This window comes from Papio anubis, chromosome 17 (genome assembly GCF_008728515.1).
Source record: "Papio anubis isolate 15944 chromosome 17, Panubis1.0, whole genome shotgun sequence".
NCBI classification, from domain to species: Eukaryota; Metazoa; Chordata; class Mammalia; order Primates; family Cercopithecidae; genus Papio; species Papio anubis.
The window spans coordinates 48,238,333-48,255,863 of NC_044992.1; the positions used below are offsets into that span (position 1 = coordinate 48,238,333).

Here is a 17,531-nt window from a genome sequence, read left to right on the forward strand (position 1 = left end):
ATGTCTGTCTTTATGTCAGTACCACACTGTTATGATTACTGTAGTTTTGCAGTAAATTTTGAAATAGGAAAATGTGAGACCAACTTTGTTCATTTTTAAGATTGTTTTGGCTATATAGGACCCCTTCTGATTTTGTATGTATTTTAGGATGGATTTTTTTTTTTATTTCTGCAAAAACATCATTGGGATTTTTATAGGGTTTGCATTAAATCTGTAGATTCTCTGGGTAGTATTGACCTCTTAACAATATTAAATCCTACAATTCATGATGTCAGGATGTCTTTTCATTTATTTGTATCTTCTTTAATTTCTTTCAGTAACATTTTGTAGTTTCTGCTGTACAAGTCTTTCCCTTCCAAGGTTAAGTTTGTTCCTAAGTATTTTATTCTTTATTTTATTATTATTATTATTATTTTTTGAGATGGAGTCTCACTCTATCACCCAGGCTGGAGTGCAGTGGCACAATCTCGGCTTACTGTAACCTCCACCTCCTGGGTTCAAGCAATTCTCTAGCCTCAGCCTCCCCAGTAGCTGGGACCATAGGCATCCACGACTATGCCTGGCTAATTTTTGTATTTTTAGTAGAGACAGGGTTTCACTATATTGGCCGGGCTGGACTTGAACTCCTAACCTCAGGTGATCTGCCCGCCTCAGCTTACCAAAGTGCTAGGATTACAGGCATGAGCCACCATGCCCAGCCATAAGTATTTTATTCTTTTGATGTTATTGTAAATGGAATTGTTTTTAAATTTTTCTTTGTATATTTTTCATGGTTAGTGTATAGAAATGCAATTGATTTTTGTGCATTGGTTTTGTATCTGCAACTTCACTGAACTTGTTTATTAGTTATAACTGTGTGTAAGTGTGTGTAAAATCTTTAGATTTTTTTACATATAAAGTCATATTATCTGTGAATGGAGAGAATTTACTATTTCCTTTCCAATTTGGATATCTTTTATTTCTTTTTCTTGCCTAGTTGCTCTGGCTAGGACTCCTAGTACTATGATAAATAGAATGGGCAAAAGTGGGCATGTTTGTCTTGTTCCTAATCTTAGAAAAAAAACTGTTGATTATGATGTTGCCTATGGCCTTTTCACATATGGCTTTAGTTATGTTGAGGTCATTTGCTTCTATTCCTAGTTTGTTAGATTTTTTTTTTTAATCGCAAAAGAGTTTGGAATTTTGTCAAATGCTTCTTCTGTATCAATAGAGATGAGCAAGTGCTTTTTCCTCTTCATTCTACTAATGATTCATTTTTGTATGTTGAACCGTCCTTGCCTTCCAGGATAAAATTTCATTTGATTATAGCATTTAATGCTTTTAATGTATTGTTTAATTCTATTTGCTGGGATTTTGAAAGGATTTTTCATGAATATTCATCAGGGATTTAGGTCTGTAGTTTTCTTTTTCTTATAGTATCTTTGTCTGACTTTGGTATTAGAGTAATGCTGGTTTCATGGAATGAGTTTGAAAGTGTTTTCTCCTTTCTAATTTTTAAAAAGAGTTTGAGGAGGATTGGTGTTATTTTTTCTATAATGTTTTGTATATGTCACCAATGAAGCCATCTGGTTCTGAGCTTTTCTTTGTTAGGAGGTTTCTGATTACTGATTCAATCTCCTTGTTATAGGTCTGTTCAGATTTTTTATTTCTTCATGATTCAGTTTTGGTAGGTTGTACATTTCTAGGAATTTCTCCATTTCATCTAGATTGTGCAATTTGTAGATGCATTCTATACATATTAGTAACTCTTTTTAATAGTTATATAATATTTCAGAGTATGATCATACCACAAATCACTAAACCATCCCCAATGATAAAACATCAATCATTTTTATTTTATGCTTTTGAATTTAAAAACAATCATAGAATTTTAAGCTTAACTGGGTCCAACTTTAGATGATTAGGGATGGTTACATGATGTATAGGACCAAATTCTTAACTGAAAATTAAATTAATTAAACTAGTTGGACTTCTCAGACTGGTTCTACCACTGACTGACTGTATGACCTTAAAAAAGTCATATAATTCCTCTGAATATTGGTTTATTCATCTGTAAAATGAGATAATCTCTCAGACATCTTTCAGGGCTCTACCAGATTGTCCATTCCTTAAAAGCATAATCTGCCTATGTCTAATGCATCTGGGTATCCCTTGTAGTGCTTTCTGTACTATTTTGCATATAGATGCTCAGTGAATGCTTGTTAATAAAAGAGGGAATGAACGACTAGCAGTGTACAGTAATGATGAAAAGCCCAATTTGCATTTTACCTAAATCACTTGTCATGTGTTTATTTATTTATTTATTTATTTATTCATTCATTCTAGCAGGAGCTTCTTAGGTGGTGATACCGGCATTTAGGATCAAAGGGCCAAAAGGACAAAACATGTCTCAATTTCTGTTCTGTTGTTCAAGGGTGTTTTCTGGATTGGATTAGGTCTCTAGATAGTATGTTGGGGAAATTGGTTCTTTGCTTTGCAAATGTTATCCTTTGTTCATACCTTCTAATTTTCTGATTTTCATTAACCACTGAATAAAGCATTGTAATTTTAACCTAAGTAAAAAACAAAAAACAAAAAAAAAACACCTTCGATACTCTCAGTTCTAAGTCCAAGGAACCGTGAATTAATCCTAAGCCTTGTTCTAAAAACCTTTCAAATTTATAAAGCATTCTCTGATATTTGTCTTTAAATGTGTACAAATTTATTGTGTATGTGTATTATATATAAAAGCATATTTATATATGTATATGTTTACTTTGAAGTGAACATTTTAAACCAAAGTATATATGTTGATTCTAAAAATACAGTAAATTCATTGTTATCCTCACTTCTGTTTAGAAACTGGAGGAAAAAATTCAGAGTAAAAATTTCCATCTAATTGAGAGTGTATTTCCTCAGAGAGGCTTTCCCACCCTATATTTCTCTTGCAATCCTTCGCAAGGTTACATGTGAATGGAAGACTGTGATTTATTAGCATACATTACCATTCTTTGATGATTGCCTGAAAGAGCATTTCTCTAACAGACAGGAAAAATAAGTAATATTTTGGCTCTAGATTCAGAGATTTTTATTTTTTATTTTTTTCAAAATGGGGTCTTGCTCTATCACCCAGGCTGGAGTGCAATGACACGATTTTGGCTCACTGCAACCTCCACCTCCTGGGTTCAAGCAATTCTCCTGCCTCAGCCTCCCGAGTAGCTAGGATAACAGGTGCGTGGCATGACGCCCGGCTAATTTTTTGTACTTTTAGTAGAGATGGGGTTTCACCAGGTTGGCCAAGCTGATCTCGAACTCCTGACCTAGTGATCTGCCCACCTCTGCCTCCCAAAATGCTGGGATTACAGGTGTGAGCCACTGCACCCAGCCAGAGATTTTGATTTCTGTAACTTCCTGGTTGTGAAAGCACTGTGTAAAGTTAAGTTATGGTAACAGAGCCTTTACCATTTCTGAGGCCCTAAATAACTACATTTACTCTATGTTTTTATGGGCATTAACCTCCACAGGGCCTCTGGATAACAAATTTCCTAATGTGGTATTAGAAGAGAAGGGATATCAAAAGCAGATTAAAATTTTTCATATGACATTCTATGAAATATACATCCTGAATACACTCAATGAAAAAAAGAGACATGTTTGTTGCACCAATAGTTACAATTTATTAGACCTTGGTGTATTATTCCTCTTTCATAGGGGGTGCAATTTGCAGGGTGGTGGAATAGAGAAAGTGAGTGTCCTGAGAAGAACAGATGGCTCTTCCATGGTCTCGTCGGCACTGAGACTCAGAGCGTGGGCTTCAATGCTTGTAAAGGGTCAATTTCAAGGTAAATCGGCTTTTTCATTTTTTGGGTCAAACTTGTATTTTGGCGTCCTCAGAGAGAAGAGCAAGGTCTTTCTGGAACTGAAAGGAATCAGGTAATTCTGAGGCCTAAATATTTGGTAACCCCCATAACAAAGCCAAAGAAAAGTTCAAGAATTTGTTAGTGGTCCACAAGTGCTTGAAGAAATAATTCATTCATGAATTGAACTGAAAGTGGAAATTTCAAGTTGAAAATCAGCAAACTGGCTTTTAGCAGCTGGGCTCACAGGAGTAGCAGCAGCAGGCTGGTGACAGCAGGACTGTCCACACAGTAGGGCCAGGCGGCAGCAGGAGGCCTCGGCGTGGTGCAGCTGGCAGCAGGATGGGGGTGTGCAGCTCACCACGCAGCAGGGGCAGGTAGGTGCCCTCTACGGCAGTCCTGGGCGGCGCGCACCACCTGTCTGGTGCTCCGCGGATCACCGCTGCCCTCTTGGCCATAGCCGATGCACCACCACCAATGCCATAGCTGGTTCCGCGGGAGCTGGTCTGGCAGCAGCAGCTGGCAGCAGCTGATCTCTGGCAGCTTGGCTGGCAGCAGCTGAGCCACAGGTCCCACTGGTTTTTGAGCTGCAAATCCGCAGAAGCTGGTCCTGGCAGCTTGGCAGTTGGCAGCAGCTGGTCTCACAGCAGCAGTGGCTGGCAGGAGGCTGGTCTCACAGCAGCTTGGCTGGCAGCAGCTGGAGCCGCAGATCCCACTGAGGTGGGCAACTGGGAAATCCGCGAAGCTGTGGTCTGACGGCAGGCCATGGTGTCAGGAGTTGGTCTGAAGTTTGGGTTGCTTGGAGGAGTTTCTGAGTTTTGGTGATGGCTGCCACACTGGGCCTTTTATAAGCCTTGGCCAGCTACTGTTTACATAATTCCTGAAGTCTCTTCCTTATTTGTGTTTGATAATTTGTCTCTGAATGATAATTGGCCTCTCCCTGAGTTATTTGTTGAACCTTCTGGGAGCCTTTGAAAGTTGATTGTATTTGGTCTGCAATTAAGCTTCTTTACCATGGTCAAGTAGTCATTGGCATTAATTAGGAATATGATCCCTAACTCCCCATGTTTCTTAAAATTTTCTCATGGTCGAGGAATAATTGACTGATGCTTCACCTTTAAGGATTGTCAATATTATTCAGTGTTGACCCTTACAACTGGGTGATTGGGTCTCACATGACAGTTTAATTCCCTCCAATTTTAACTGCAGCTCCTTCTCTGCCTTCCTTATCTTCCCTTTGACTGTGAAGCAAGACTATATTCAGCTGGCCAGAAAGGGATGCTTTCTTGGGCCAGGGAGATTTGCATTAATTGCTATTCATAACATTTTTCCATCACTGATTATGTGTCTAAATGGTTCTGAGTACTTTGTATGTATCAACTTGCTGAATTTTGACAGCAATCTGTGGACTAGGTATCACTGCCACTCCCATCAACCATGTGAGAAAACTGAGCCACAACAGATTGAAGTAACTTACCCAAGTTCACACTAGTATCTAGTGAATCTGAAATTTGAATCCACATCCTCTGATTCCAGACTAAACTCTTTAAACACTATAGTCAATTCTTTCTCTCTTTCTCTCTCCCTTCCTTCCTTCCTTCCTTCCTTCTTCCTTCTTCTTCCTTTTCTTTCTCTTTCTTTCTTTCTCTCTCTCTCTTTCTTTCTTTCTTTCTTTTTCTCTCTTTTTCTCTCTTTCTTTCTTTCCTTCTTTCTTTCTCTTTCTTCTTTTTTTATGTAAGCAGTCATTCGAAGGAAAATCCAAGTGTGAAAGCAAGATGTAAAAATGTGCTTCCTTTCTTATAGACTTTTTTGAGAGTAAAAGGAAAGAAGGGGGAACTTAGGGTAAGTAATAACACTGTTTACTAGAGCCATTCCTAGAGATTTTATTTATTTATTAACAGCATAATAAGCACACTTCAAGAAAATCTTAAGTGCTAAAAAAGTTAACCTCCTTGACTTGTGACTTTGTCTCATCTTTTATCTTAGGATATTCTATAGATTTAGATTTTTTGACTGCATAAAATTATACTTTTAACATATTAATACTGGAGTATGTGATTTACTACAGTGTGTTAGATCTGCTGTATGCAGTTTCTTATAGATATTAGAGACTAATCTAGTGAACTGGAAAGTTTATATAATTTGAATGAGGCAACTGATGATGGTGAACATAAACGTTTTGTTTAGATGCAATAAAAGGTGATGAGGCCTCCATGGAGTATGAGCTCATTGCAGAGAAATGCAAGTTACAGTGCTACTCTTGGGTTTTGAACCAGAACACCAAATGGTAGTTCCGCTTCTCTAGAAATGACAGCTTTGAGTTTACATCATAACTCTTTCTGAGTCAGAATTAGGTCATTTTCAAATTCCACATCAAATTTGGTTTAAAAGATGTGATTCTTTGTGAATTCCTTGCTTCTTCTTAAGCAAAGCTATATCACAGAATCTTTGATTAGCTAGTATTTTTTTATGTTGGATGTTTGAAATATGTGGATGTGTCATGACAAGAATCTCAGGAGCTATTTAATTCAGATCTAAACTTAGCAGAATCTTTGATACTAAACAGATGTGTCTCCTTTTGCAAAAGGCTCAGATATCTGAGGACTTGAAATACATTATTGATAAGAGCACTGGAGACAGTGGCGTTGCATATCGGTTCTCCCTTTCTGGGCTTTTCTACTGTGGCACCATTTTCAACATCTTCCTCAGTGCAAAATTTAAGGTATAACACTTACTTGAGAATTTGACTCTTGTGCCACAGAATGAAGACTAATCTGAACATTCCCTTACCTCCTCTAAGTAAATTAAGGAAATGAAATTTGTATTATTTCACTTTACATAATATCCTCCAAGTTTAGATATGTTGTAATATGTGACCGAATTTCCTTCTTTTTACAGACTCAGTAGTATTCCGTTGTGTGTATATACCACATTTCTTATTCCTGTGCTTATTCCCTCTGGTTTTCATTACTTCATTTAAGTGATGGGTTCCAGACCATTCCAGTACCATAAGAAGAAAGAATATGTTTGTCTATTATTCTTGAACATTGGACTTTGGCTTAACACAGATACTAATGTTTGAAAATATTTTCACTTAAGATATCATGGTTCTGATTTTTAGTTACAAGTTCTGGGGATTCTTCCAATTTCTTCATCTCCATTTTACTAGTTCTCTAATTCAGTTGTGACTGCCTTACTTAGATTCTCAAGAAATAAAGCATGGTTGATGTACCAGTCAAATGAATACAGCATTCCTACGTAGAGCTTCTGTGCTTCTGCTCTGGGCTTCCAGCCTAGTAATCTAGACCGGATAACACATAAACTTCAAGGACCTCGTCTTACCCCCAACTTTTATCTTAAGCCAAGTCACAAGATCTATCTCTTCCCTCCTGAATGCCAGCCAGGCTTTTTGGGGTGCTGCTGAGCCAAAGTCCTTTTAATTAAAAGGTACATCTAACCTAAACCCTCTCAGCGACAACAGAGCTCTAAATGAGGGGAATAAAATGTTGACCACATTGCAGGGCCATTGTGTATAGATGTACAGGTCGTGCCCTGATGTGGGGCTCTGTGGCTCTGTCTACTCAGAGGAAGGAGCATATTATTTCTTACATCAAGCTGGAGGCTCGACAAGCTGTACACCCCTCTGTCTGTATCTTCCCCAAAGTGGTACCTTTTCCTAATTCCTGTAAAGTTGTGCTAGCAGAGGTCCTGTTCTTTTGATTTTTTAAAATTGAGGTGAAATTCACATAACCTACCATTAACCATTTTAAAGTGTGTAACTGAGTGACGTATAGTATGTTCATAATGTTGTGCAACATCGTCTCTCTCTAGTTTCAAAAACTTTTCCATCATCCCAGAGGAACACCCCCATGACCTTTAAGCAATCACTTCCCATACCCCTCTATCCCCAGTCACTGGCTCACCACTTTGATTTAACGATGAAAGATTTTATCCCTTGGAATGAAAGCCTCACTATGTGTCTTTTATTTAATACTTGCTTCATCTAGAACTCTCTCTGAAAATTAGAATAAGAATGGTGATAGTATACAGCCAACATCACATTCATTTAAATCTATCCTTGCAGTGAACATTTATTTTCTGCTTCACAATACATAAGAAGTATGTACAGATATTATAAAAACATCAGTTTATGCTCCCTTTCACCATTTTTCGAAGTATATTTTGAGGAGTATTGGTGTTACAGGGTGTTAACAGGTAATATAAAAATAGAGTTTTCTGGCTAAGTTAGTTTGGGAGTGATGGTTATAGAGTTTCCTTCCTTCCTTCCTTCCTTCCTTCCTTCCTTCCTTCCTTCCTTCCTTCCTTCCTTCCATCTTTCTTTCTTTCTTTCTTTCTTTCTTTCTTTCTTTCTTTCTTTCTTTCTTTCTTTCTTTCTTTCTTTCTTTCTTTCTTTCTTTCTTTGCCTCTTTCCTCTCTCTTTCTCTTCTTTCTTTCTTCCTTTCTTTCTTTCTTTCTTTTCCTTCCTTCCTTCCTTTCTTTCTTTCCTCTTTCTTTCTTTCTTTCTTTCTTTCCTTCCTTCCTTCCTTCCTTCCTTCCTTCCTTCCTTCCTTCCCCTTCCTTCCTTCCTTTTCTTCCTTCCTTCCTCCTCTTTCTTTCTTTCTTTCTTTCTTTCTTTCTTTCTTTCTTTCTTTCTTTCTTTTCTTTCGGGGACAGACTCTCACTCTGTCACCCTGGCTGTAGTGTAGTGGCACAATCTTGTTTCACTGCAACCTCTACCTCCTGGATTCAAGTGATTCTCCTGCTTCAGGCTGTGAGACCACAGGTGCCCACCACGACGCCTGGCTAATTTTTGTAGTTTTAGTAGAGACGGGGTTTTGCCATGTTTGCCATGCTGGTCTCGAACTTGTGACCTCAGGTCATCCACCTGCCTCAGCCTCTGAAAGTGCTGGGATGATAGGTGTGAGCCACTGAGCCCGGCCACTGGTTATAGAGCTTTCTTTATTGCAGGGTATCTCAGTCTGTTTAATATTCCAATGTGGCTTTATAAACCTGCAAGATGGTGATAATGCATACGACATTATTTAACCACTGTATATTTTTTCCTCTTTGGGCATCTGAAGCGATTACTGGTCAATGTGTCGCCTGTTTAGGAAATTATCTACTCTCTTATGCCTGGAAGGGATGTTGTTGGTAATGACTCAGTTCTTTCATTTTCCAAATTAGAAATAGGTACCCAGTCAAGCGAAGGGATTTGCTCAAGGATTCATGGATAGCTAGTTACAAAGCTGGGACTAGAACTCAGGAGTCTGTATTTGCTTTTTGTTCTTCCTTTTCTAGAAGGAAAAAAAAACACACTCAAATGTTCTTTCTGTTTTCTCACTCAACAACAATCAACATAAGATTTCTTTTTTTTTTCTTTTCTTTCTTTCTTTCTTTCTTTTTTTTTGAGACGGAGTTTCGCTCTGTTGCCCAGTCTGGAGTGCAGTGGCGCGATCTCGGCTCACTGCAAGCTCCACCCCCCGGGTTCACGCCATTCTCCTGCCTCAGCCTCCTGAGTAGCTGGGACTACAGGCGCCCGCCGCCACGCCCTATCACCAGGTAAATAGCATTAGAATGGAATTGGAGTGGAGAACACGCAGCTGGTATCTGCTGCATCATTTATTTCCTTGCTTATTGATGGGGAGAAATTTGGCCTGTGGCCTAATGTGTTCTCCAATTCCATTCTAATGCTGTTTACCTGGCGATAGCGTCAGGTTTTACAGGGTGAGGGCTCAGTCCCGTAAGACTGCCCCCTACTTCCAGTGCCAAGCACACAAGCTCCAGGTTGCTTTGCCTGTGCTTCCGACCGACCAGCCGTAAGTTGGGAATTCCACGACCCCCTCCTTAAGTTTGATGAGTGTGCTAGAGCGGCTCCCAGGACTCAGGGAAACATTTAGTTTATTGGTTTATGATAAAGACCATTACAAAAGGTACAGAAGAAGAGAGGCATAGGGTAAGGTGTGGGGGAAGGGGTATGAGGAGCTTTCATAACCTCTCTAGGAACAGCACATTCCAGGAACCTCCACACATTCAGCTCTCCGGAAGCTCCTCAAATTCCATGGGTTTTTTTTTTTTTTTTTTTTTGGACATTTTATGGAGACTTCAGTGGATGGGCATGATGGACAACCATTAGAAACGTGATTGGACAAAAAGAGTATGATGTAATGTTAGTAGAGTGAGTGGTGAAACCCGGTAAGGCCTGTCTGTTCAGATCCTTCTTGGTCACTCTGTGCAGCCTTCCTTCCTCCGGGGCACGGGGCAGAACCTCTTCTGAAATGGGGATCTTATGACCTACAAGCAGACAAGGAAGGTAGGAGAATATCTTGACGGCCAGTGCCAAGAACAGTGGGGGAAGATTCTTGCCTTGAGGAGTAAAAGGAGCAGGTGAAAAGAGGGCAGGAGAAGGGCAGAGAGAGAGAGAGCAAAAGCGCGCGCGCGCGCGCGAGAGAGAGAGAGAGAGAGAGAGAGAGAGAGAGAGAGATTCTGTTTTCTGAGGTCTGCTTCTGAAGTCTAAAGTGCCCTAACATCATAAAAAGGGCTATGGGAGTTATGAGCCTAGGACCTTGAATAAAATGTGTATGTTTGTTATGTGCTATTACTCTATAATCTTGTGTTTGTATTCTTTCACAATTTTTATTGTGTTTTTGTGTATCATAGATGATAGAAATAATTGTACACAACCTCATATATGAATGAATGAATGGACAAATGAATAGATTTGACAGAACCTCAAGAAGCTGAATAACATGAAATTCCTTTTTATAAAATCAGTCTATTGGAATACCTAGCCCACCACTTAGCACATGTGAGAACCTTAGGAAACAGTTCCTAAATGCTGTCATGTTCCTTTAATCATATGTCTTAGCTGCAAAATATTGGACCATTTAATGGTAAAACAAAAGAAAATTACTTTTGAAGATCATCATTAAAAGCAGAAATACAGAAAAACCATAGTGCCATGTCATGTTGATATTTTGAAAAATCCCAGTACCCCAATATCTGTAACAAATTCCAAAGCAAAGAAAGTTCTAATGACTTCATCATTGAAAACCTTTATTAAATTTAAGTCCCAATAATTGTTGAAATATTTCAGATGATATTTATAGTAAAATATTATCTAACTCTTTTCACATTGTAGGACTTTGGCTGACATCCAGGTCTAGGAACAAATTTTGGTCTTCCATTGTAAATGAATTTACATCCTAGAGAATTTATGTGGCTGTGTGATGAGAGGTTGCAAGCCCAGTTATAGGTACTGGAGTTCAGAAGATTGTTAGGATTCTAATTTGGCTAGTTTTAAAGTGCCATCTTATCAGGATTCCCAGCAGAAGGAGGTTTTCAACAAGTGGGCTCACAGGAGTAGCAGCAGCAGACTGGGCGGCAGCAGGACTGTCCACAGTAGGATCGGGCGGCAGCAGGAGGCCTCGGCGCGTGGTGCAGCAGCTGGCAGCAGGATGGGGTGTGCAGCCTACCACACAGCAGGGGGCAGGGCCCTCCACACGGGCACTGGGCGGCACCACCTGATACGCCCGCCATTCCACTGCTGCCTTCGCCATAGCTGATGCCACCACCAATGCCATAGCTGGTTCCGCAGGAGCTGGTCTGGCAGCAGCTTGGCTGGCAGCAGCTGGTCTCACAGCAGGTTGGCTGGCAGCAGCTAGTTTCACAGCAGCTTGGCTGGCAGCAGCTGGAGCCACAAGTCCCACTGGTTGAGAAGCTGGGAAACCCACAGAAGCTGGTCTGGCAGCAGCTTGGCTGGCAGCAGCTGGTCTCACAGCAGCGTGGCTGGCAGGAGCTGGTCTCACAGCAGCTTGGCTGGCAGCAGCTGGAGCCGCAGGTCCCACTGGTGGAGCAGCTGGGAAATCCGCAGAAGCTGGTCTGACAGCAGGCCATGGTGTCAGGAGTTGGTCTGAAGTTTGGGTTGCTTGGAGGAGTTTCTGAGTTGTGGCTGCCTATTCCACCTCGGCTTTTGAGTAAAACCACCCTCTATCTGTATGCAGCAAATATTTTATCTTGTTACTCTTTAAACCAGCCTTTCTAGGGCCCTCTGATGGTTCAAATGCTGAATTGTTTTAAACATATCTTGAAATTGATTTTTCCTTATTGCTCAGCTAATACTCACCAAATATGTTTGTCCTTGGTAAAAATGTTAACATTTTGTTTTCAAACAATGGTGTAATTTCTACTTGAGCTTCAGCTTCAGTTTTGCACTTGTGGGCATATCATCTGACAAGGTGACTCTCACCCATAAGATGATGTGATTTTGGGGATTGTATTCACCAAACCTCAAGTCTCCAGAAAAGAATGATGAATCATGACTGTCCTTATGTAAGACTGCTTTATATTTTTTAGACTAGTAAGATTATACTCTCTCTCTATAATCTTATTAGCCAGATAGAAATTCTGATAAACTCTACATTCATAGAAATTCATATATTTTTCACTGAAATGAAATCTTTCCAATTTCTGTGATATCTCCTGAACTTCACATTCATATCTGAGGAAACATTGATCACTCAGGAGGATATATCAAACAAAACCTGTTCAATTCCAATGTCTCTTAAAAGAAAGGCTAAAATTCATATTCAGTAATTGGAAAAAGATTGCAAAATATTTTAATGAAATGTACACTTCTCTATGAAAGACAAAAACCACCGGTATATGGATTATCTGGCATATCATTTCTCAAAGGCAGAATTTATTTTTAATTTATGTCATTTCACATTACCAAACTGTGTGTCCTGTGAAAAGATATTAGACCAAAGAGCATGACAACTGAATTTAGGAAGGGAAATCAATCAAAGAAAAAGCAAGAGTTAGAAAATACTTTTTTCTGCTTTATAAGGCAGGTTAGAAAATGGGTGACCAAATATAGTTCAAGAGGTGTAGTATAATAAATGCAAAGAGATTAAGATAAATTTCGACAAAATAAAAGTTAAAACAATTCCTGGCCATTGCTAGAAGAAAGAATGTGATTTTCTACTGGGAGTTTAGGGTTACATAACATACATGAAAAAAGTCTGGACAAAAACATATTATTTCTACTTGGGGTAGGTTTATTTCTCCCTTCCCATCATGAATAGAAACACATAGTTAGCATTTTATGAGGTGGTGGTGTTTGTACAGGAATAGGGTTATATTACAATGTGATTCATGCCAGCATCAGTAAAGATGTTCATGTCATATGGTAACTATGACTGTAGGTATGACATTGAAAATGGTTATATGTAATCACTGAACGTTGGAGATCAAAAATGTGTAAATTATCTTGTTCCACCACTTAATTTTATAGGTGTAGAAACTGACATCATTCTTATTATAAATAGCACATATTTATTAACTTCTACTATGCCCAGAGCACTAAAGGCTTATACAGAAAGCAGGACCCCATCTGTTTGTTTCATATCTTGCTCTAGTATAAAAATCAGTGTAGTAGTAACAGGAGGGATTAATCAAGGAAAAGAGTGGAGTAAAGAACTATTTAGCCTCAAAGTTCTAAATGGGAACATTGGTGGTGTGGTATGGAGCACTTTTCATTTTCACTTAACATTAGTTGGTGTTAGAATACTCTTGAGTCTTGGAGAGGTTAAGCGACTTGTTTCCATTCCCACAGTACACAACTAGAAGAGCTGGGTATAAAACTCCTATCACTCATTCCTAGACCAGTTCTTTTTATTTTATACCATGCTACTTTTCAGAATCAATTAATGTTAGTAAAGCTCTTTGTATTTGTCTTTTTTTCTTAAAAAAGGTATTTTGTAATAGCTCAAGAATATAAATATTAGATGGTAGACAGATGATACTATGGACTAGCAATTTTAAATACACAATAAATAAGTATAAATATGTTAAAGTTCTTTTAAGTATCTGGACCAGAGACTTTTTAAAAAAAATTATTATTATACTTTAAGTTCTAGGGTACATGTGCACAACATGCAGGTTTGTTACATATGTATACATGTGCCATGTTGGTGTGCTGCACCCATTAACTCGTCATTTACATTAGGTATATCTCCTAATGCTATCCCTCCCCCCTCCCCCCTCCCCACAATAGGCCCCGGTGTGGACCAGAGACTTATAATTGGAATAAATCACATTTGCTTCCTAGTCGTTTTTTGTTTCCCACATTCAACTAGGTTAATAAACTTTCTGGGTTTCTACATCTGCCATACTCATTGTGTCTTCTTTATTCCATGGGTATTATCTTAGTTGAGCTCTTATTGTACATCGCTTGGACCAGGGCAATATCTTCCTGATTAGTTTCTGTATAGTTCTGTGCAACTTATTTCTCTGGCCTTTGACCTCTATCTTTATAAGGTGCTATCATGAGAATTGTCCCAATGCCCAGCTCTTGTTATGCCATTTTCCTGCCCCAAAGCTTTCAACAGCTCCTTACTGCTTATTGCATTAAGGGTGTACTCCCTTGTCTAGTATTCAAAGCATACAAATTTTCCAAATCTTTCTTTCACTATCACTCTCTATATATCCAGTGCCCCCAGCCAAACTGTACTCTGAACAATGCTATGGTTCCCCTCCCTCCATACCTTTGCTCATACTATTTCTATTGCTACGAATGCCATCCCTCTGATCTGGGTAGCACAATCTGAACCCATATAAAATGTTAGCTTCTCTTTTCAATCTTTCTTTTTTTCCCCAACCAATAGTGACTTCTGTGTTGACACCACACAGTGTTGTACTTTTATTTTTTCATATTCTACTTTTTAGATGAATTATAGGTGAATATGACTCATGTCCCTAGAAGCTTTTTGAAGAGGGGAACATTTTAAATTCAATTTTAATTTCTATTTTATACCATGTAGCCTGTGACTTGCATATGGTAGGCAAACAGTGCATTTAGACCCTATTTGTCAACGTATTTAAAAACAACCCAAAATGGATTAAATACTTAAATATAAGACCGCAAATAATAAAACTACTAGAAGAAAACAAGCAGGAAGCATTTTATGGCACTGGTCTGGGCAATGGTTTTTTTCTTGGGGGGATAAGACCTCAAAGGCACAGGCAACAAAAGTGAAAGTAGACAAATGGGATTATATAAAAGTAAAAACCTTCTGCACAGCAAAGGAAATAATCAAATCAACAGAGTGAAGAGACAACCTAGAGAATGGGAGAAAATATTTTCAAACTATGCATCTGACCAGGGGTTAATATCCAGAATATATAAGGAACTTGAACAACTCAACAGTGAATAATGATGATAAATCCAATTAAAAATAGGTAAAAGACCTGAATAGATATTTCACAAAAGAAAACACACAAATGGCCAACACATATATGAAGAAGTGCTCAGCATCACTAATCATCATGAAATGCAGATCAAAACCGCAGTGAGATACCATATCACCCCAATTAGAATGGCTATTATCAAAAATACAAAAAAGTAACAAATCCTGGTGTGGATGTGGTAAAAGGGGAGCTCATACAAGGTTGGAGGGAATGTAAAGTAGCATAGCCATTATGGAAAACAGTATGGAGGGTCCCCCAAAAATAGAACTACCATATGATCCAGCAATCCCATTACTGAGTATATGTCCAAAGGAAATGAAATCAGTATGTTGAGGAGATATCTGCACTTCCATGTTTGTTGCAGCACTATTCACAGCAGCCAACATATGAAAACAATCTAAGTGTCCATCAATGGATGAATGGATAGAGAAAATATGACACACACTCTCACACACAAACAATGAAAACTATCAGCCATAAAAACAATGAAATACTGTCATGTGCAACAACATGGATGAACCTGGAGGACATTATGGTAAGTGAAATTAACCGGGCACAGGAAGACAAACAGCACATTCTCTCACTCCTACGTGAAATCTAAAGAAGTTAATCTCATAGAAGTAGAGAGTAGAATACTGGCTACCAGAGGCTGGGGAGAGTGAGAGGAGGGGAGGATAAGCAGAGATTGGTCAACAGGTACAAAGTTACAGATAGATAGGAGGGATAAGTGTTGGTATTCTAATGTACAGTAGGATGACTATGGTTAGTAATATTGTATCGTATATTTCAAAATAGCTAACAGAGAAGATTTTAAATGCTCTTACCATGAAGAAATGATAAATGTATGAGGTGATGAATATGCTAAACACCCTGACTTGATTATTACAAAATGTATACATGTATGGAAACATCACACTGCACCCCATAAACATGTACAATTATGTGTCAGTTTTTTAAATCAAAAGTTAATTTAATACAAAACATTAGAATGAGTAAATAAAACCAAAGTTTTTGCAAGACCAAAGAACAGATATTTATTAGAAAATAAACATGCCACAAAATCTTAGATAGGAAGAAGGAAATTGCTTCCTTTACAAAGACTTCAGAAGGGCCCAGGTCTTAATGATGAGCCAGGTTCTCAGTTCCCAGCTTGGTTGATGTGGGGTCTTGCGGGCTCAGGGCAGGAGGTTTGTTAAAGTAGAGAAACGGGAGTGTGACTTTTTCAGAAGGTGAGTTGCATGTTCCGGGCAGTCAGTGCCCTGCTCAGCAGGAGAAGGTCCTGCAGGTGGTGCTGCAAGGCGTCGGCTGGCCGCAGGGGGGCCGGCAGCAGGGGGACTGCACAGACACAGGCTGGCAGCAGGTGGTGGCCCAGCAGCAGGGCCTGCAGACCACAGCCGTGCACGACGTGGGGCAGCAGGTGATGGGGCGGCAGCAGCCTTCCTGCAGGGAGCAGGGGTCGCAGCACACCGGGCGGCGGCAGGGCTCGCAGATGGGACGCGTGCAGCGGGGCACGCAGGTCACGGGGCGGCACACGGTGGTCTGGTAGGTCACGGGGCGGCAACAGCAGGGGTCGCGGTAGCAGCAGGGCTGGCAGCAGCCTCCCCCGTAGCTCAGGGAGGAGAAGGTGGAGCCGCAGCAGGAGCCGGTCATGGTGGTGTCTGAGGCTGGTGTGGGGTGGGCTGTTGAGAGGAGCTGGGTGTTCTCAGGTGTGAATGTCCTCCTCCCGCTCCGGGCCCTTTATATACCCTGGCCAGGGGCAGGTGACCCTTTTCGTTTACCTTTTGGCCAATTAAGTAGAATTCTGTTTTGGCTAATGGTTGCTTGTGACACACTCATTATCTCATTAAAGAGCTCTTGTTGCATCTCTAAGTATGGATGTACTACACGGTGTGAAAATCTTAAGAACTCATCGTTATTTGAGGTGATAGTAGCTCTCGATGCTTATTTTGGCTAGATAGCGCTGGATCAAATCCGGACAAAATGGTCTAAAAAATTTTCAGTTTTAAAAAGAAATTATAAACATAGAGGAGTACATAGAACACTGAGTAGAGCCTATCCTGACCCCAGCAGGGGACTCAAGTCCTTGGAAGCACCTACATGTGAAAAGTGAATCACACGAGTGTTAGACAAGACCTCCCATGTAGTCTGCTTGGGAATATGTTTATCACTTGAAATAGTGGGATACATAGGCCTTGAATAGGATAGTAGCTCATCTAGTTTCACAGGACAGATGAAAATTTTTGCAAGCCACTAAGTATTGGAATAATACCTCCAAGCCTGCCTTGCATGTTTTCTTTTCTCTAGTACACGGTTCTGTGCAACTCTGGTCCTTCTGCTCATAAGGTGCTGCTTTTTATCTCTGAAACATGTCATTTTTTAGCCTTGCCTTTCTTGTGCATGTAATGAAGAATTCTGTAATGGGAAATTTTTCTTAATATACCTTGACAG

General features: G+C 39.6%; 1 protein-coding gene and 1 pseudogene across 1 annotated transcript; both read right to left on the minus strand.

The window, feature by feature from the left end:
* Window positions 1-10,808: 10,808 nt before the first annotated feature.
* Window positions 10,809-11,787, minus strand: LOC101007060 (annotated as a pseudogene).
* Window positions 11,788-15,576: 3,789 nt separating this feature from the next.
* LOC101005353 (keratin-associated protein 2-1) lies at window positions 15,577-16,823 on the minus strand. The gene has a single exon (XM_003913011.5). It carries the CDS (start codon window positions 16,731-16,733, stop codon window positions 16,347-16,349), a length of 387 nt encoding a protein of 128 aa, XP_003913060.1. The 5' UTR covers window positions 16,734-16,823; the 3' UTR covers window positions 15,577-16,346.
* Between the last annotated feature and the right edge of the window lie 708 nt (window positions 16,824-17,531).

Bases quoted from the DNA above. Each gene is read 5' to 3' on its own strand.
- LOC101005353 (XM_003913011.5), bottom strand. From the start codon at position 16,733: ATGACCGGCTCCTGCTGCGGCTCCACCTTCTCCTCCCTGAGCTACGGG.